Raw genomic sequence first — 21,800 nt, 5'->3', positions numbered from 1 at the left:
AGCCCAGTTTTGTCTTCGAGGCTCTCCGCTTGTCTGGGTGATGCCTCCTTCCTTCCGTGGCTTCTCCCGGACTGGCTAGATTCCTCAGAAATCCCAGCTATGTCACGTTCTGCCTCTAGAGAGCGGGCATGAGCCGCTTCCTACCCCTCGGAACCTGGGGTGGTGGTTTGACTACCACGTAGATGAACGGAGAATGGGGACCTCATTACCTTGCCACACCAGTCTCGCTCCTCCCTCCCTAGCTGCGGTGACTTCGAAAGCTAAAGAAAGCAGGCTCGTTTAATTCATCAGATTTCAAAGGTATTATTCAACCTCTCAGTAACCTCTGTGTATTGTGGTGGAAAGCCCAGTGCAGTAGACCTCAGGACTCCTTGCTTTTCTTTTTTTTTTTTTTGCCCTGGGCCTGCCTCTAACGACCTGAGAACCTGGGACGGTGTCTGTGTTGCCTAGCAGAGCAAGCATGGAGGTATGGCCTGGAGTGGGCACCTACCACATCAGGTCCTGAGTGGGGGTGGCCTCTGAGACGGGCCTTGGAAATTAGGTAGAATTTCAATAGCTGTGCAGGGGAGAGTAGGGTGTTGTGCTAGGGGAAGGGAAGGGGCGGTGGTTACTGTGCCTGGCGGGGTTACTGTGCCCACTCTAAGTCTTAATCACCGTGATGCTTGGCTTTTCTGAAAATAATTCCAGGATTGGAAGGAGAGGGGGCTTCTGGTGATTATTATGTGGGGAATGCCTTTCAAACCCAAAGATCCCGAGAACAACGCAGCCATTCCTGCTCATCCTCTGTGCTCTCTTGAATAATACAGTTCATAAACAATGGCTTTTGGTCCTCGAAGGCCATTTTTCTGGCCAAACCCAGTGGTTCCAAGAGGCCTGTTCTTCTTCTTTTTCTTGTTCCTCTTCTTCTTCTTTTTTTTTTTTTTAAGATTTTATTTCCAAAAGGCCTGTTCTTAAAAAAAAAAAAAAAAAAAAAAGGTTTTCTGTTGAATCAGTTTGAAAAACACGAAAATTCTAAAGTTAAAAGAAGGCTTCTCATATGGCAAGAATTCCTTTCCCCTTTACTGTGTTTCATTACACGTTATAATTAACATCTAAGGAAGGAGGTTAATGGACTTGGCCATGGAACCCATCTCCTCTCTTTTTGTTTTTTTATTCAGCCCTTGGGTCCTGTAACAATTTTTTGAGAAACACGGCCTAGCCTAACCTGAATCTCTGGTTACTAGCGTTTTCCAACCGGAAAATAAGGGAAGCCTCCAACAGCTTCCTATTTTCAGGTACTTTCTGTGCTATATTATATTCCCCTTTCAAGCCCCAGGATTAGTCAGCAGAATAAGACTTTTTTGGTGTCAAACCACAGATGCAAGTTAGGCTCTGAAAGACTCCTCCTTGTGTCTACGACTAAGCCTGTTAATCAGGAGTACGGTTTATTCAGATTTAGCTGAAACACCTTGACCTGCAGTTTCTTTCTGTGGATTTTGCTCTGGTTAACATGCCCCCTCCCATAACTATGTGTTGGAAAATTTTTCTCCCTGGTGGCCTTCCTCATCTCTGTGAGCTCCAGGCGGCTGTCTGTGGGCTGAGAGGCTACACTCAGCTTGCTTCCAGCCCGAGACCTGAACGTCCTTTCAAAGCCGTTGGCTGGTCAGAGTGGGGATGAAACTGAAGCCTCCCCACCCACCGGGGTGGGGGACCCAGGCTGGGCTCTGCATGTGCTCCGGCTGGTGGGCAAAGCCCAAGGGCAAAAGCCACATTGTTGAGGATGGAGGCCTCTTGGCAGGTCACCTATTCCTGGAATGCCATGTAAGGAAAATGGCACTGTGATGGTAGGGGAATGGGAAGGTTTGAGGGTGGGGAGCCAAGCCTTGTTGAGCCTGTGTGTTTTTTTTTTTTTTAATTATCATTATTATTATTATTTTCGGTCACATGCTTTTGAAAGCAGCCCAGTGTTATGCACCTGTGCAATCCCATCGATCTCTTGGAGTTGGGACTCATCCCCTCTGATGGCCTCTTTCTTGGAGGCTTTCTTCTCTCCTGGCCTCCCCGATGTCTGCGGTGACCTTCCCGCCCCTGTCCTTCCTCTCCCTTCCAAGAAAACCGGTTCTTTTGTTGACAGAGTCAGAAAGCTTTTAGGAGTCGCTCGGAGCCCAGCGGGACTCCCTGCGGGGCAAGGAGGATGGGCGGGGCAGGTGGCTCTGTGCCCCCGATGAAGGACGGACGCGGAAGGTCCCGGATGCTCTGGTACATTTCAAAGTGCTTCATCCTCTCTGAGCCCGTAACCCACTGGACTGCAGGCCCCTGGGCTAAGAATACAGCTGTGGGGGCAGATGTCCTTCCTTTACCGCTTAGCTGCCACGGCAGCAGGAATCTGACCTTGAGGCGAGCTTTGATCATTGGGTAACTCAAGCTTGCCCTTATCTGCGGGGGGAGCAGGGTCTGCCTGCACCCGCGGCCCACATCAGAGAGCTGTCAGCACCTCCTGGACCTGGCAATCTCATTAAAACCACGCCTGCAGAGAGTTTCAGGGCTCTTAATTCCTAGGCTCTGCACCAAGGTTGGAGATGAAAACGTTGCCAGGGGGAATTCCCCAAGTATTCACCCAGGTGTCCACTTAGGGCCAGCCACTGCGCTGGGCCTCCGGGATGACCGGGGGTGCTCATTACTGGCTCAGCGAGTCATCGGAAATTTGCAGTTGGAGAGACAGCGTCGTCCTGCCCTGGGGCTCGGGTAGGAGCTCAGATTTGCCCCTTGGAGTGTTGGTGTCGTGTGAAGTTTGCTTCCTATAAAACAGCTTTGCCATTGAGACCTCTGTCCCTTACATCCGTTGTCTCTCTACCCTTAATAATGACGTCCCGTACATCTGACTTGCTTTGCGACAGCAGAGGTTGGCCACTACACCCTGCAGGCCGAGTCTGGCCCAGGGCCTGATTTTGTAAGTCAGATGTTACTGGATGAGAGGCCCCGCCCATTCATTTACATAGTGACTGAGACCAATTTTGTGCTAAGATGCCAAAACTGAGTATGGCCCCAGAGACCCTACCTTTGGCTTGCAAAGCCTAAAAGAGTCACAGTCTGCCTCTTTCCACATAATTTGCAAATACTGGCAAATGCATTTGGAGTTCTGGTTGGTCCCCTAGTCATATAGCTTGTGGGAACATTATGGTCCCCATTTTTCATTATCAGAGTGACCCAGCCAGAGGTACCCCAGAAACCATACCCTGGAACAGTCCGTACATGCTTATTTGCCCTTGTCCTCCACATCAGCTTTTTAAACGGCGGGGGGGGGGGGGGGCTCATATCATCCCTGGGCAGAGCTTTCCTATCAGTTCTCTTGATCATTGCGGTAGCCCTGCAAGATAGTTGGTGTGTCATGTCAGAGAAGAGAAATCCAAGGCCAAACACATGATAACTGAGAAGTGAAGCCGGTGGTCAGCAGAAGGGGGTGGCAGAGTCATCTCCTGAGCTGCCCAGCAGTCGGGCTTGGTGCGTCCTCATACAGGATCAAACACCTGCCATGCCCCGAGTGGGGATTCCTGCTCTCCTGGTCGAGTCCCATCCGGATGAAGGATTCTGGATCCTAAGAAATGTCCTCCGCACTTCCGAATCTCCTCAGGACATGGTGGGCTTCCTTCTGAATAATCCTATGCACCTTCAGCCAGCCTGTCAGGGCTGGAATGGAGGCTGCTCCCTGCTGGCCCCGTTGGCTCTCTCCCCAGCTCCCCATCTGAGAGCATCCGAGGGAAGAAGTCCCTTTACTCTGCAGGTAGAAGACCAGTCCTGTCCCGTTTCCAAGTGTTCTTTGAATTTTGGATACCTTCTTGTGGCCTGCTGTGCTGCTTTGCCTTGGGATCTTTTAAGTTAGTTTTAATTATTCAAATGTTACAGGAAAGTATTCTCGTTATTAAAAATAAATCTGACGGTGCAGATTTGGTCTTTGAGCAGAGGCCAAACTCTCCTCCATTCTAGCTCCAGATCCTGGGGATGGCCGTGGGTATCAGTTGGCGTGGCTTTGGCTCTTTCCAGTGAACACACACACACACACCCCTATTTATAAAGCTTTTTGGTGTGTATTTCCATAATGACATCACGTTGTGTGGACACCTTAATCCTTTTGAAGTCTCGGAGATCTAACTCATGACTCTAGTAGTTGCAAAAATATTCCATTGGAGGGATTGACCCTAATTTATTGCCACTCATGGGAGTGATGGTATAGTGAGCAATCCTATTCATGTCTCTTTGGGGTATGTTTAAGTATTTATCCACAGTGTAGTGATTAAATGGTGGAGTCCTGTTATTGGCATCTAACAATTTAAATATATTCTGCCAAATTGCCAGTCACAGAAGGTTGATTATATATCATTCATCTGAATGTTCAGGGGTATCTCATACATGTACTCGGTTGACCTTAAGAACCTTTTTGATTTTTGCCAGTGTGATAGATAAACTTTGGCATCACATTCCTTGTGGATTTTCCTTGCATTTTCTTGGATATTAATGAGGTTGAACACCATTACATATGTTTATTGGCTATTCTTTTTTTTTTTTTTAAGATTGTATTTATTTACTTGACAGAGATCACAAGTAGGCAGAGAGGCAGGCAGAGAGAGAGAAGGGGAAGCCGGCTCCCTAGCGAGCAGAGAGCCCGATGCGGGGCTCGATCCCAGGACCCTGAGATCATGACCTGAGCCAAAGGCAGACCCTTAACTGACTGAGCCACCCAGGTGCCCCTCAGATAAGTTTTTAAAGCATTTGACAAGTTCCAGTTGGGATATATTTTAGGTTTGCATTGAATTTGTACATTATGTTGGGAGAAAGCGGCATCTTTAAGACTTCGAGTGTTTCTATCTGGGAAGATAGTATGTTTCTATGTCTTTAGCACTTCTTTTATGTGCTTTATTAAAATTTGTCTGCCTTTCTGAGCCCCCCGCCAAAGAACATGAGTCTTTAATTAATTGTATTTTTGTCTTTTTTTAAATTTTATTAACAATTGTGCTCCTCAGTAATGAGTCAGTTCATTTTGGATTCATTTAATTATTTCTTTTTTAACTTCTTAAGTGGAAAGTTTAGTTCATTCTTTGCCAGTATTTGTGATTTTTAGTAAATGCTCCAAGGGCGTGCATTTTCCACTGAGTACAGCTTGGACCACTGCCCACAGATTTGACATTTACTACTCTCTCAATCCCAATCCCTGCTGAGCAAAGTTTTAGTTTTCATCTTGATTTCTTTGTCCAAATACTATTTTTAAATTTCCAATCTTTTTTTCGCCAATTTGTTTTTCTTTTTTTTTTCTTTTTTTTTTTTTAAGATTTATTTATTTATTTGTATGACAGACAGAAATCACAAGTAGGCAGAGAGGCAGTCAGAGAGAGGAGGAAGCAGGCTCCCCGCTGAGCAGAGAGCCCGATGTGGGGCTCGATCCCAGGACCCTGGGATCATGACCTGAGCCGAAGGCAGAGGCTTAACCCACTGAGCTACCCAGGTGCCTCTGAGCCATGCTATTTTATAGGCATAAAGGTTTATAACTATCTTTTCTTCATAGTCAGTTGGGTCTTTCCTCACTATGAAGTATCCCTCTCTGGCTCTTTTCATCTTTTGCAATTTAAATTCTGTGTTGTTTGATGCCATTATTGCTATATTTACTTTCTTTTTATTACTCTTTGCCTGGCACCTCTTCTTAAAATCTTTGATTTTTTGACTGTTGTTTGTTTAAGGTGTATCTCTTGTATTAGACTATCAATGGGAATTATGTCATTGAAGGTGAAATTCTTCATCTTCTAACGAGTGACTTGAACCCATTTACATATATTGTGATTGATGATATAGTTGGACTTACTGTCTTCATGTATGTGTTTTATTGTACTTATGGTTGAAAAGCTTCTTCACCCTTGTATCCCCAGAACTAACCATAGCGCTGGCCTCAAAATAGTAGGTGTTAAGCAAATACATACTCACTGAATAAAAATTTCCCTGAGCCCCTAATTCTGATATAATTTGACACCTTAAGGCAAAATAACTCCATTGTAGTGGGGTTGGGACTCAAGTTCAAATTATTGGTAAAAGAAGTTTCAAGAAGGCTTTAGTTGCATTTCTAAGTCTAAGGAAATTCCTATTCCTGTAGATTTAGCGTCAAAGATTATGAGTTTTTTCTAAACGTGAGGTCTGTTGTTAGTGGTAGGAGAGGTAGAGTCAGGTAAAGGTTTCAGAATTGGAGGAGGAATCCAGGTTTTCATCTGCACCAGCCACACTGCCTGGGAGAGTGTACCCAGAAGAATGTTTCCTAGTAAAAAAAACTCAGTCACTGTTTTCGTTCTGGATTTGGGTCTCATGTTATCTTTGTTTCCAGCCTCACCTACCAGAGTGCTGGATAACTGGTTTACCTTGGAAAAAATAACATTACGGCAACATTAGCTTTATTGCAGACTGCTCCCTTAGAGGAATTACTAGGCTGGAGAAAGACAAACAGATTAAATTAAGAGCTATATAAAAAGTGAAGTCAAGATAGCTCATAACCCGGGACATCATTTTCTTACCTTAATTGACCAAGACATTGAAAACGTAAAAGAAGCAAATGTTCTGTCATGGTAGAAAGAATACTAGACTGGAATCCGGGGCCTCCCAGATTGGCCTCGCCAGCTGGGCTCCTCAGAACATCTCCGGAAATCTCTGTCAGTACAAAGGGGCTGGACTGGTGGATCTCCAACATTTCTTCAGTTAACCCCCCCAGGGCCCTTAAAACTCTGCCATGATTTCCTTGTGACTCAAACGATGTTCATGGTGTTCTGGGACTGAGTATAAGCCATGTGGATTTCATAGCTTGGAGTACTGTGTGAAGCATGGATGTGATTCTTGAAGCTTTTACACACCACCCAGTTACTGGGCTGAGAGGTTAGAGCCCTGTGGCTTCTCCTTCTCCAGTTGCTTCGCCTTGCTTAGAGTAACACCTTCTCCCAATGGTTGGCACTTGGAGGAAAGGACGTGAGTGACAGGTGGACAAAGCCAAATGCGGCTCTCCTAGGTGGGCGCCATAGGTTCCCTCTGTAGGGCTGAGCCCAGGCTGTGTCGTCTTCTCTCCTCCCTCCCAAGATGACATTCTCTTGCGGCAGACGGTCAGCTACAGAATTCCCTTTCCTGCCTGAACTTCAGGAGGAAGCTTGGGGATTTGATCCAGTCTTGGGGCAGGAGGGGTAAGGGTGGGAATGGGCACAGTTCAGTGAAGCTGTGGAAGTAGAGCCCAGCGTCCCATCTGGTGGCATGACCGAGCACAGACCACTCTGAGCGGAGGCTCACGACTGGGGTTAAGCTTGACCAAGACATGGCTTGGCTGAACAAGTGGATGTTCATAGCACGCTCTTCTCTACTATCGTTTTCTTCCAATTTACTACAAAATTGGTTTTGGCATCAATAGTGTCTGTTCTTCTCAGCCATCCTCACGATCCCAAACTCTCCTTGGGGGGATGTTGATATTTTGAACAGTGGTTTTAAATTATTCTTGGAATATAGGGGATCCAAGAAGCAAGCCCTTGAAAACCCCTTGAGGGCAAGAAGAGAGAAGGCAGTGGGCGGGGCTCGGACCCTCTTCAACCCACGTACTTATGTGGGAGTAACTCATTTGGCAAAAAGACTGGGAAGGAGTTCAATATATTTTAACTTGAGTTTAACTCCTAGTAGTGGGATTAGAGCTGTTTTCCTGCAGCCCTTATTATACAAGTGAATGGTTTGAGTTCTGCTCATAGAAAAAAGGCTTCTGTCACCTGGGAGGACTGTGGTTTTCAGGGGTCATGGTGCACCAGGCGCCATGTTCCTCATGGCACAGCTTCTCCCCTGGTCCTGTCTGGCTTTTCCTAACCTGATGTCTCTCCCCTCCCAGAATGGCTGCAGTCTGTCCAGGCCACCATGATCCTGTCCATCATCTTCAGTGTCCTGTCCCTGTTCCTGTTCTTCTGCCAGCTCTTCACCCTCACCAAAGGGGGCCGGTTTTACATCACTGGAGTCTTCCAGATCCTTGCTGGTAAGTTGGAGATGATATCCAGTTCATTTGGAGACTGCCTGTACAAGGCTGGGGAATGATGAGTCCGTAGAGGGACATGGCCCCGGAAGGACAGATGTTTGTGAGTCTTTTACATAAACCTTGAATGGTTTATGTAAAATACAGATATGTGTGAGTGTGTGTGTGTGTGTGTGTGTGTGTGTACCTACACCTTAGAGTTTGGGAACTCTCCCCTATGCCATGGAATGAGATCCATAGGAAATAAGACTTAGGGGCTCTGGTGGGAAGGTCCCTAACCCAGCCAGACCTGTCACCAGGAATGAAACTATACTCTGGACCCAGAACCAGAGGCGAATGCCAAGAATATGAGTAGAGCCAAGGCCAGTCTTGAGGGTGTATCCCCGTACATGTTATCCCCCAAGGAGCTGTCCTTGCTTCAGCGTGGAAAGTGGTCTCGATGTGCTGCTGAGCTCTTGTGTCCTTCCTCTAAGCTGTGTTTCTTACTCTCCTTTATTCCCCCTCCAGGGTTCTGGTGGGCTTTGATTCACTGTTGTCATCCTCAGGTGTCTTCATTTTGACACCTCCGTGTAATGTGCCATCATTTCCAACATGGGGCCATGATGACACATGAGAGGTTTCCTTTGTCTCTTCCTTAAATTGCCTTCATGTCCCCCCACTGGACAGGTTATCCATATGTACAGTATGCAGAGTCTGAGAAGCTCCTGTTATACAGGGTGATGTCTTCCAACTTGGTCTCCATATCCTGAGCAATGTCTTTTTCCATTGACTCTTTATCTTTCTGCCTGTTGACTCCTAGTTGACTGAGTCAGCAAATACTGGAGAGAAGTCAGGGGCAGATGGGGTGGTGGCTTCTAGAGTCCATGCTAATAAGTCATAAACTCCATATATACCAGAATACATCCATGTCCTATGGGATGTTCTAGTATCTGGCTGAGTAGGCAAAGGGCTATGCTATCTCTTAGTTGGTTGTTGGAATGTCCATGGTGCTGAATCACCATCCTTTCCCTGGAAGCATCATTGGAAGGTTGTAACAGCCTATATGTCCTGGATGGATGGATGGGTGGATGGATATGTGGATACAATGGCTTACACATGGCTATATGGTAAGGCACAGCCTGAAGCTGAATGCTGATGACCTTTTTCTAGAAGCTGGAGAGTTTACCCTTTCCCAGCAGAAGGAATTAGACTGGACAGCTCCTTCTCATTAAATCCTTAAATACAGCATTTCAGTATGTACCATTTGAGGATTTCAAAACCGAAGAGTGCTTTGCTACTTGCATAGTTTTATTATACCAAGGAAGGCTCCTGGAGTGTTGCCAATTTTGGTAACTCACAGATTATGGAGTAAGATATCATTCCTAGGTATGTAAGAAGCAGAGCTATCATTAGTCACTCTGCTTCCAGAAATAATACGCAAAACTAGAAAATATTCTGGGATTTCTTTTTTGGCTTGTTATTTACAGTTCGATATCAAATCAAATGATGATCATACTTTTGCATCAATGGATGTGTCCTCAAGATAAAACAATCCAGATTTAGGAAACAGAACTTTCATCAAATGTGTTACTTTACTGATAAATTGAGACCAGGAGAGGATCATGAGCCACCAGGGTCACCCAGCTCACGCAAGAACAACATATGCCTCCACTTCCCCTCATTCCACAAGAACTCTATATTTAGTTAGGAACCTCCTTCTCATTAGAGATGCTGAATCCACCAAAACTGCCACAGAACCCAACACTCAAGGCAGAAACTCTGCTTCTTCAGCATGGATTTGCTAACCCGTCCTGTTCTGGCTCTCCTCTGAACTCAGTGTAAGCCCGTTAGAATTCTGCTTTAAAAAAAATCTAAAAGCACATGATTTGTTCTTCATTTTTCCCCTTTGAATGTAGCTTCTTATCTCTCATGGGACCCAATTTTCAGTTTATCAGTTTGGCAGCCTGGCAGCCCCTATTCAAATAGGAAGTTGTCTTGAATTAGCTGTGTCGAGCCACAGGAGTGGTCATAATTTATAAGCCTGAAGAATGTTCTGTTCCTAACTGTGAGTGGCCAGTTCACGTGAGCTGAAAGGATCCTCTGGTAACCCCAGGCTCTCCAGAAAGTTGCATTTGATCTTGCTCTGAAGGGTCTTGCCACTCAAGTGGAGGACTAAAAGAGAAAGGGTCTTCCCTTAGAGATTCCCATACTTCTTCAAAGCACCAAAGCATTTTATTTTATTTTATTTTTTATTATATTTTTAAAAGATTTTTATTTGAGAGAGAGAGAGCACACACAAGCAGACTCCCCACTGAGCAGGGGCTCCCAGGACTCTGGATCATGACCTGAGCCAAAGGCAGATGCTTAGCCAGCAGAGGCACCTGGGCACCCTGCACTGAAGTATTTTAAGTGGAAGCCACTGGTCTCTCCCAGGCGGCTGTTTTGGGCTGCTCTGCCCCTGCCTAGCATCCCTTTGGAGGGCCCAGCTGTGGTCTTCATAGATCACACCTGAGCGTGTGGGAAAGGCAGGTATAAGGTGCGGGGGGCTGTCGGGACTGACTGTAGCTTTAGGAGCCGTCTCTGCTTGCTCTAGATTATACCTCTGTGGGTGCTTATCCGTCCGCCTGCTTTGCTGCCTCATCGCCTTCTGCTTTTCATAATAAGCCACAAGTCTCACACTTGATTACATACTTCTTGGGTTGGCTGCTTCCTGGAGACGGGTCAAGAGGCTCCATCTAGCTCATTGTTTTTCCATCTTAGCTGTGCATCAGCATCCTCTTTTTAGGGGTGTCACCTGGGTGGCTCAGTTCATTGAGCATCTGACTCTTAGTTCCAGCTCAGGTCCTGACCTCAGGGTCGTGGGATGGAGCCTCGTGTCAGGCTCTGTGCTCAGCGGGGAGTCTGCTTGAGATTTTCTTCCTCTGCCTTTTCCTTTGTCCCTCCCCCTGCTCATGCACACACGCTATCTCCTTCCCTCTCTCTCTCAAATAAATAAATAGTAACTTTTTTTTTTTTTTTTAAAGAATCACCTTTTTAAAAAGAGCTTTGACAAGCACACCAGCTCTCAGGCTTCATTCCTGGAGAGGTCTTGGGTGGGACTGTGCCCTGGGTGGCTCTGATGTTCATCCAGGGTTGGGAACTGTTGGTGTGGCCATCATACCATCCCTAATCTCACTGTAAGGTCTTCTAGGAATTTCTCTGCCCACCATGCATCCCATTCCTGGACCATCGATTCTTGTAAACCGCCTTCTTAGAGAAGAGCCATTCTTGTCCTCTCTCTGGATTTTGCAGTCTTTTTTGTCTTCAGAACCGGTACCCATGTTCTCAGACAGTGCTTACCCTGACCCCAGGCTCGCTGGGCTGGGTTACGCTCCATGAGAAAGCATCAGGAAATTCACAGAGATACAGACCTGAAAGACAGAGCCCCTGTTTGGATTTCTATTTAACGACTGGGGACCCAGCACCGGGCTCCGGGCACGCCACATAGAAAGCCCTGAATAAGTCGTTTGTTGGATGACTGGATAATTGTACTCCGTCTGGCAATTGTTCTCCAACTGGCAGAATCAAACGCGGGTCACATGGGTTGTTACTATATATTGTGATTAGCGTGAAGCACAGAGAAGACGGTAAAAGGAGACCCCCTGAGTGAGTGGTTCTGTTTGCTCTGTTTCTTCTGTCAAACAGACGGATACAGATGTAGGGCTTTAGAACGAAAGACTTTGGGGGATGAATAAAACAGCACAGGGCGCTCCCTATTCCAAAGGGGTCAAGGGCAGCAGCAGCCAGATGTCACGTTTAGGAACCGCCCCCATCGGGGTGAACCGTTCTAGACGTTGCATTCACGGTGCCCAGGTCGGAATCCGGGAATGCGGTCGGCAGCTTTCGAGGTGGTGAGAGTTGCTTGGATGCTGAAATCGGAAGCTGGGCCAGCAGGGCAGAACTCAAAGGTGCTCACTCTTCCAACCAGCGCCACGAGGCTCCTTGTACCCCCCGTTTACTTTCTAGCCAGGTTCCCTCTGGCTTCTGCGGAGGTCACTGATCTAACTCCCTGAGTTCCTCTGCTCCTTTCGATTCTGTTGATGGCTTGTTCCTCCCAGCCATTATCCTGTAGCCCTTCAGACATCCCAGTTTTCCCAGTGAGCTAAGTTAGCTCATCAGGGGGCCATGCCAGGCTGGGTCCCCTGTCTCCCTTAACCCAGATCCAGTCCATTCCTGTGTGGAAGTTGTGTCCATTTCTGTTCTCTTCTTATCCTGACTGACACCACAGCCATTGTGCAAAAGCCAACTTGGGCACCTTCCCGTCCCCTCTCATTGCCACCCCGAAATCCCTTTCCCACACTTCTCCCAGAGTGACCTTTCTGAAGCCCACCGCAGATCATGCTTCCCCCCGGCTCAGGACGGTCTTCCCACCACAACTTCCTCAATGTGCCACTCAGGGCTCTCCCGCCTCCCCTCACGCTGCCCTCTCCGCATCCTGGGGCATTCTTGTCAGGACCTGCTTCCCCTGCCTAACTCTTCCACACCCTCTAGACTCGGGTCAAGCACCGTCTCCCCCCATCAGGCTTCCCTGGGCCCCCCAGTTTGGACTCTGTGCCTGTCCATCCTCTCAGGACATCATCTGATACATTTCTCTCTCCCTCTCTTGAAATCATGTCAGGCCATATTGGAAGTTTCTGCGGGCATGTCTGCTCCTGAATGACAGTCCCCCCTGAAACTAGGGGCCATGTCTTATCCATCGTGGTGCCCTCAGTAGCCAGAACAGTGCCTGCACACAGTAGGTGCTCAATACATGTGTTCGGAGCCAAACACAATGGAAATAAGGAAGTTTCGAGACCTCCTGCCATTTCTTGCTTTATCTTTGGCCCCTTGGTTGCTCCCGTCCGAAGGTGTGGGGCTCTGATTGCTCACCCGTGGTTGCTGTTGCTATGAAGGCGGCTTGAGGCCTCCTCTTCAAGGGGTCTTTAGGGAGCTGGTTCCAGAGCCAGCCACCCTGATAGGGAGAAACTCGCGAATGTTGTCTGGACAGGGTTGGTGGCCCCCACTGATAGCTGACTGCCCTTCAGGACTCAGGTGCCTATCAGGAGGTCCCTGTCACTCCCAGAGCACAGATGGCTTGTCCATGGGGAAGGAAGGCACAAAGCTTGCTGATGTGACAGCAACCTTTCCCGTGGGGGACCTTCATCGCCACGCCCCCACCTACCGGTGGGTGAGGAAGCCAGTTACCACCCACTTACCGGGACGAATGTTTCGGGACTGTCGTGTGGCATCAACTACCCTATATCCCAGGGCTGTACAGACAAGACAGCCTTGTAATAACATATCCCCTAAAACATCAGTCTCCTGACGACAGTAATTACAAAGCACGGCTTTGTGAGTTAGCTCAGCTCACTGCAGATCCTGGCAAAGTGCAAATTCCTCTGCCTCTGAGGTGTTCCTCAGGCAAATTTCATGTAAACTAGGCCATCTGCTTAGTCGCTATGCTTGTGAATCCTGCCTCCCTCGGTCCCTCTTGGTCACAGATGGAATGCTCACTCCTTCCCAGTGAAATCCAGGCACGGCTGGTCTGCACAGCTCTCGTGGCCTTTTTTCAACAGGCGGCTAGTTAGGCGCATGGCCCATTTGGAAGGCTGGCCAGCGTGACAGGCATCGGCCTGGCCTTCTCACACTCTGTTCCCTCGGTCACATTTCTCTTTGCACAGCCCTGCCCTCGTTAGGTAGGTCCAGCCGCCCTGATAGGGAGAAACTCTCGAATGTTGTCTGGACAACATTCTCCCAAGAGACAACCGCAATCTTTCTTAAAGATGCGAATCTGCACTTGGCTGAGGTGAGCCTTGGGGGGCCATGGGGGATGGGAATTGGGTATCACGGGCCTCAGGGCAAATAAAGCGTGTTCCTGACAGATCAAAACGGCTGTCTTCCCCGAATGACAGTTTGCCTGCTCTGGTCCCCGCCCCCCCTCCCCCCCACCAAGCAGGCATCTTGGCTGTCTCTGGAACTTTCTGTAGGTAGTGGATCCTGGATCGCATCCCACTGTAGTTCCAGGACCATTGTGTGGCTTTCTTAGCGGGGGCCAGCGGAGTGGGAGTTTTCTCCTCTGACTTGGAGAAGGACAGTCTTATCAGGGTGGTGAATGTAACATAGTCCCACTTATGCACTTTGTTGAAACAAAGTTGCAGTGTCCCTTGGAACAGCAGCCTGAATAGCAGTGAGGTTAGATGTAGGTGGTCTGGGGTACTGGGAGCTTTGGAACCACAGGAATCCCGCAGAGCATGCTGGATTTATAATAAAGCCACTCAGAGCCTCTCACAGACCCTGTTTTCAGGAGGGAACAGAGGGAACAGGGCAGGCTTTGTGCAGCTCCGGGCTGGGGTGCTGGCATCACCAGACCCCCTCCCTTCAGGGGGATGCAGATTGCCACTGTGGGCATAGACCATCACTCTTGAATTTGCCTGCTTCAAGAGCTCCTAGGTAGAGCTTTTTCTTGTCCTTCCCACACCAGAAGGGTGCAGACGTAGGCAGGGGAAAGTTCTCCTTATTTATCTGTGTATTCAATAACCTTCCTCTCCTCTTTGGGGTTCAGACCCAACCTTGAGGGCACCAGGAACTGTTGGAAGGGACCAAGCACAACGATAGTTTCCTCCTCTCTCTGCCTCCTGGTCATATCCTGTCCTTCCTCGTCCTCTTCTTGTTCCTCTATATTCCTTTGTAAGCCTAGCGATGCCCATAGGTATTGATCACTCGATCTGATACAATGCAGTCCTGCTAAGGGGCCCTGTGTTCTGCCTGGAGCCCCGTGCTCTGGCCCTCGCGCCACTCAGGTGGCAGAGTGTCATTTCACTTTTCTGGTTCAGATGGCATCACGGCCCACTTGCAGAGCAGTTCACAGGGTCCCGAGGGCTCCCACCCTGGGAGCCGACTTCCCAGCCTTCCCTGGAAAGAGCTAGGCAGGTTTATCCTACAACCCAAATTCTTGCTGTCGACTAGGAATTGGTGACAGTTAAAGGAACAGAGACGGGGCAGAAAAAATGACAAGGGACCGTGGAGATGCTGGTCTAGGTCAACATAGATCGGAACCAGAGAACAGATCACTTTTTGTGTTTCTAGATCTTTGAGCTCCTCCTCTCAACCTGGCAGTGGGTTCCTTCCCGAATCAGATATGCTTCTCTCTCTGTGTTGTCAGCCAACAACTGGGCAACCCGGTGTGTGTGTGTTTGTGTGTGTGTGAGTGTCTGTGAGTGTGTGTGAGTCAAGAGCAGGGAGTGGTGTGGGCAGGTACACCCCCAGTGTGGGATCCGCACTGGGGGTGTTGGACCGGGGACCCCTCGCCTTGACCTCTCCCTCACCGCGCTTGCCTCTATCTTTCCCCAGGTCTATGCGTAATGAGCGCGGCCTCCATCTACACGGTGAGGCACCCGGAATGGCATTTCAACTCGGAGTACTCCTATGGCTTTGCCTACATCCTGGCCTGGGTGGCCTTCCCCCTGGCCCTTCTCAGTGGCGTCATATACGTGATCTTGCGGAAACGCGAATGAGGCGCCCAGACAGCTGGTCTGAGGCACTGAGCATACCTAGGGGAAGGGAGGAAGGAAACCAGAAACCAGAAAAAGAAAAAAAAAAAAAAAAGAGCTAGCCAAAAAACCCAAACTCAAACCAAACCAAACAGAAAGCAGTTGAAAGGGGGGGGTTAGTGTTGACTGAAGATGTATATAATATCTATGGTTTATAAAACCTATTTATAACACTTTTTACATATATGTACATAGTATTGTTTGCTTTTTATGTTGACCATCAGCCTTGTGTTGAATCTTAAAGAAGTAGCTAAGGAACTTGACATCCTAACCGTGTAATCGAGCTCAGTATTTTCCGTTCTCTGTTTTTCGTTCTTTTTGTTTTGCCCAGACATGAAATAACTCCCTCTTGCCCCTTCCCTTTTATCTGAAAGAAGATACCTCCCTTCCGCTCCACCTCATTGAGAAAACCAAAGTGTGGGTAGAAACCCTGAATGGCCAAAACCCTTAAATTGTGGGTGGCCCCGTGCTTCTCCCACAGAGACGGGCGCTGCGCACAACCCCGTGCGAAGCCTCACGCTCACGTGCGGGAAACCCCCAAACTGGAGCCCTTGGCAAAAACACGGCTTGTGGCCTCGGAACGCTTGCCCTTGACGGTGGGTGTCTCGGTCACATATCGAGATGAGAAATCGGTGACAAGAAACCCATGAAATGGTGCTATATATCTACCATTCCTTAGTATCACTAATCATCTAAACCACTCACTGGAAATTCAATTAACGGTTTTACAACATAAAGTAGAATGAAGACCTGAATAAATAATTCTCTGTAATATAAATGGTTTATAACTGCTTTTGTACCTAGCTAGGCTGCAGTTATTCCAATAATAGATAAATAATAAACACAGCCTTTATCGCTCCCACATTCTTCTTACGGTCGGAGCATCGGGACAAGCTCAAGACCCTCCCCCACCCCCACCCCGCCCGGGACTGTGCGTTTCCAGGGCTCAGCTGGGTCTAGACTGTTCTCTGCCTCCAAGGACTGTCTGGCAATGACTTGTACTGGCCACCAACTGTAGATGTAAATATGGTGCCCTTCTGATGCTAAGACTCCAGACCTTTTTTTTTTGCCTGTGCTTTTTTTCTGATTTTATACCAACTGTGTGGACTAAGATGCATTAAAATAAACATCAGAGTAACTCACTGATCTCTCTTGGAGTTTTTTTTGGACCTTGGCTTGGGGGTGGGGGTTGCCTTTCAGAGTGGAGGAAAGAGATGCTTTGGCGGAAACCAAGATTGGGCTCATGGTCTAGGTTGGCTTTTGGCTTTCTTGCAGGTGACAGGGAGCACATCGTGCCTTCTGTAAGCCTGTGCAGATGTCTGCTCTTTGGGGAGGACGAGGAATCGCAGCTGAAACAAACTATAAATGGGCTGGAAGGGACTTGAGTCTTCATTAACTCAACCCTCTCTCCCGCGCTCTCTTCTCTGATGAACTGCACAGGGGACTGTGGAAGCATGTCATGCATTCACCTAACATATGGGAAATGTTGGCATGGGCTGTGCACACCCCTATCCTCTAAAAGAAGGGGGAGGTCAGATGAAGGAATCACTGGATGATGACTGGAGGCCAGACTTTCAGATAAAACATTAGTAGGCATTGGGCGCCTGGGTGGCTCAGTGGGTTGAGCCTCTGCCTTCGGCTCAGGTCATGATCTCAGGGTCCTGGGATCGAGTCCCGCATCGGGCTCTCTGCTCGGCGGGGAGCCTGCTTCCTCCTCTTCTCTCTCTGCCTGCCTCTCTACCTACTTATGATCTCGCTCTGTCAAATAAATAAATAAAATCTTAAAAAAAAAAAAAACATTAGTAGGCATCAACTAAGTTCCTGATGGGGTCCTGAGGGAGGGCACGGGCTGACCATGTCATCTAGCTCCGGGGTTCTGGGCTGTGTCTCACCTGTGGATATTTTTACCCATCAATGTTATATCGCACACGTGCATAACATCAAGCTTACGATCCACTCGGCGTTGCTCTGATACTCATTAAGCACCGACACTGAACTAGGCACCAGAGGTCAGGAAATGATCACATATATTTTTTTAAAGATATAATTTATTTATTTTAGAGAGAAAGAGCATGAGTGGAGAGAGGGACAGAGGGAGAGACAGAGAATCTCAAGCAGATTCCATGCTGAGCATGGAGCCCAACACTGGCTTGGATCCCAGGACCCAGAGCTTAAACCAAGAGTCAGATGCTTAACCAACTGAGCCACCCAGGGGCCCCTAGGATCACAAAGGGTAATATTTTTGTGAGAGGCACAGGCACACAACTATATTGTAATGAAGGACAAACTGATTAGTCTCCTTGGATTTGAACCTGCCCTCTCTCCCTTACCAGCTGCAGAAGACTGGGGTCAGACCAACTCTAAGATTTCATTTTCTCATCTATAAGATGGACATGCCAATGCCCAATTTATGGGATTGTAGAGATTAAAAAGCGACGGAAAATATAAAGTGCTTATTAGTGTAGTGAGCAGTAGACAGAAAACCCTCTGTAAATCAGTGATTATGACAGATGCGATGTTCGAGGTGTATTGAAAAGAGATATTGATTGTTCCGGGGAATTCGAAATCCCAGGCCCCCACATTAGAGTCTCCCATGCAAGGGCTACCCCAGAGATGTGGATTCTTTCTGTCTGTCCTTTGACCCATCCCGCCTCAACAGATTTAAAGGACCCTGCAGGTGATCCCAGTGCATAGTGGGGGATGATAAACCAGGAGCCTGTGAAATGTTTTTTAGACTTCACTGTGGTTATGAATCACCTGGGAATCCTCCAAATGCAGATCTGGTTCCGTAGGTCTGGGATGGGGACTGAGGTTCTTCATTTCTGATTTGTGCCTAAGTGACGCTGATGCTGCCATTCCACGGACCACACTTTGAGGAGCAAGGGTATGAATGAACCCACCTTCAGGAACTTCATGCTCTTGGGTCTTTGGACAGCTCTGACAGGAGGGCTTCCCCCTTTCTTCCTTTTCAGTAGTGATGGGCTAACTCTGCTTGTGACTTGCATAGACAGGGTTGGGTGACAAGATGGCCACCAGGTGCACGTGAGACATAGGTGATTGGGAAAACTAGGAGTGTCACTTCACAAGCTTATATATTGAAAAGTACACTTTCATTTCACAAACCTTCCTGTATAACATTGACCTAACTTAGAAATTTATATACATAAGAATAAAGCAGAAAACCAAAAGTGGCCCAAATGTCCCCACCTGGGAAATGCTCTTGGCATTAAAAAAAAAAAAAAAGTAATACATATCTAGGATCATAACATCCTAGAGACATCTGGAGGGGAAAATAACATGGGAAAACCTCTTTCCTACCTCCCCATAGTCTCTTGCCAAAGATAACCCATAAGACATGGCTTATGATGTCTTCCACATAAAAAGACCATGACCACATATATACACCCATCTAAGTATTTGAAAAATGTGCCCCAAAGGGACCAAGTTACTACTACCATGGTGTTCTTTTCATTTAATAACATACATTAGAGATCTTTCTACATCAGCATATACCTCATTATTTTTAACGAGCTTGGTTTCATGCTTTCAGAATTATGCATCATATTTTGCTATGTACCTACACCCTCTTCACTGAGCTGAGCCCTGGCTCAGAAATTTTTGCCTGGGTGGAGAAACATCCACAAAAAGATAGTTTCTCCTCTCTTTCCCAGGAGCAAACCACACCTGCTCCAGAGAGTGAAGAAGTTCAGGCCACAAGATACTTTCAAGGATGGTGGAGGTGCTTAGGGAAGGCAGTTGGGAGGAGATTCAAGATACAGGCTAAAATGCTGGCCGCCTGGTTTGCAGGAGAGAACAAGGGAATAGTCTGGGTAGGAGGAACCCTCTGGGATCAGAACAAAAAAATCACACCCTGGCTTCAGAAACTGTTCCTTCCAAAGAGTTGGAATGGGACTGGATTAATCGGTAGATCAATTTATGACTCAGGGCATTATTGGAAACAATAGAGAAACCAGCAATAAATTAATGGGGTCTAACAGTGTGACATGATCTGGGAAAGAGAGTAAGAAAAGCCTGCTGAATCCCTGTCATCCCAGGATGAGAGTGAGGGTTCCAAAGCTGTGCCTCTCTGAGGAACAACATCGGAGGCTGAGCACTGCTGGGAGGAAAGACAGACGCCTCACTAAAATGATCTAGTTATGGACGTGAGGGCGATCTGGCTGCGATATCTGTCACCCCATTGATCGCCAGGGTTGATTTGGCCGATCTGGCTGGCTATGCGGGTGTCCCCTTTCTCCCTCACCGCTCCACGTGCGTCCCTCCTGAAGCTGCGTGCTTGGTCAAAGAGGGCGACCTTCCCTGATAGAGGAGAGGACCGTTCTTCGGTCAAGGGTATACGAATAGCTGTGCTCCTCTGCTAGAACCTCCAAACAAGCCAAAAAAAAAAAAAAAAAAAAAAAAAGATCTAGTTAGTTACCAAATACAAGCATACCTCGTTTTATTGTGCAGATCTTGTATTTTTTAAAAACTGAAGCTTTGTGGCATAGAGCATTGACCAAGTCTATTGGCGCCATTTTTCCAATAGTATTTGCTCACTTTGCATCTTTGTGTCACATTTTGGTAATTTTAGCAATATTTCAATCTTTTTCACAATTATATTTTTTTATGGTGATCTGTGACCAGTGCTTATGACTTGCTGAAACCTCAGACGATAACATGTTTTAGCAACCAGGTATTTTTTTTTTAATTTTTTAAAAGAATTTTTATTTATTTTCTAAATTTCAGTGTTCCAGAATTCATTGTTTATGCACTACACCCAGAAAACAAGTATTTTAAATTAAAGTATATACATTAGGTTTTCCAAACATGATGTCGTCACACACTTAGTAGACTACAGTACAGGGTAAACACAGTTTTTATATGCACAGTGAAACAAAGAAAAAACATTTGACTTGATTTACTGTGACATTTGTTTTATTTTGGTGGTCTGGAACTGAACACATTGTATTTCTGAGATGTGCCTATAATTAAACAGTAACAAACTCCTGAGTAGGGACAATATATTATCTAAAATATCTCGTCTACAATAAATTATCTAAAATATCTAGTTTTCAACAAAAAAAATATGAGGCATGCAGAGAAACAGGAAGTACTACCCATACACTAGAAAAAAGTAGAAAAACTTATCTATGAGGGGCGCCTGGGTGGCTCAGTGGGTTAAAGCCTCTGCCCTCCGTTCAGGTCATGATCCCAGGGTTCTGGGATCGAGCCCCGTATTGGGCTCTCTGCTCAGCGGGGAGCCTGCTTTCTCCTCTCTCTCTCTGACTGCTTCTCTGCTTACTTATGATCTCTGTCAAATAAATAAATAAAATCTTTTAAAAAAAAAAAAAAGAAAGAAAAACTATCTATGAATGAGGCCAGTGTCAGATTTATCAGAAAAAGGCTTTAAAGCAGTCATCGTAAACATATTCACACAACAAAGGAAATCATGATTAAAGAAGTAACTGAAGGTATGATAACAATGTTGCACCAGATAAAGAATATAAATAAAAATATGGAAATTATGAAAAAGGACAAATGGAAATTACGTTGTTGAAAAGCACAATAAGGCAAAAATCATGACACACCAATCAATAGACTCAGAGAAAGCATTTGACAAAATCCAATGCTCTTTTATGACAAAACACCCAAAAAACTAGGAATAAGAAAATATCCTCAACCTCATAAAGGACATCTATAAAAAAAAAAAAAAACCCCACACCTAACATCGTATTTATTGCTAAAGTATTGAATACCTTTCCTCTAAAATCAAGAACAAGACAGAGGTCTCTGTGCTTATAACCTCTATTTAACATTAACTTGGAGGTTCTAGTTACGACAGTTAGGCAAATTAGGTAAAAAAAATTGCACCAAGATTAAAATGGAAGACTAAAACTATCTCTATTCACAGATAAATGATCTTGCATATAGAAAATCCTAAGTAATCCAATAAAAAATTTAGAACTAATTCATGAATTCAGAAAATTCATGGCATGGTATTGGCAGGACACAATACCAATGTATAAAAATTGATTGTATTTCTATATTTTCAATGAATAATTAAACAATAAAAATAAGAAAACAATTCCACCTAGAATAGCACCCCAAAAAGGATAAGATGCTTAAGAATAAATTTAACAAAAAAAGTGAAAAAGTTTATAGTTTGAGAATTATAGAACATCAATGAAGACATTGAAAAAGACCTAAATAATTGAAAAGATATCCCATGTTCATGGATCAGATAATTTAACATT

At 46.4% G+C, this 21,800-nt stretch overlaps 1 protein-coding gene across 4 annotated transcripts in view; it reads left to right on the top strand.

Moving 5' to 3' along the window:
- The window catches only part of PMP22 (peripheral myelin protein 22), a 30,087-nt gene extending 13,396 nt beyond the window's left edge, over positions 1-16,691 (top strand). For all 4 annotated transcript variants that reach the window (XM_082705798.1, XM_082705800.1, XM_082705797.1 and 1 more), the window contains exons 4-5: positions 7,865-8,005; positions 15,350-16,691. In XM_082705798.1, coding sequence (XP_082561924.1) covers positions 7,865-8,005; positions 15,350-15,513 — 305 coding nt within the window. In that variant the 3' untranslated portion in view covers positions 15,514-16,691. The remainder of the gene's footprint in view (positions 1-7,864; positions 8,006-15,349) is intronic.
- The last annotated feature ends 5,109 nt before the right edge of the window (positions 16,692-21,800 follow it).

This window comes from Mustela nivalis (assembly GCF_964662115.1).
Source record: "Mustela nivalis genome assembly, chromosome: 17".
Classification (NCBI taxonomy): domain Eukaryota; kingdom Metazoa; phylum Chordata; class Mammalia; order Carnivora; family Mustelidae; genus Mustela; species Mustela nivalis.
The sequence above is the reverse complement of the archived record's forward strand: the minus strand, read 5'-3'. Positions and strand labels throughout refer to the sequence as shown.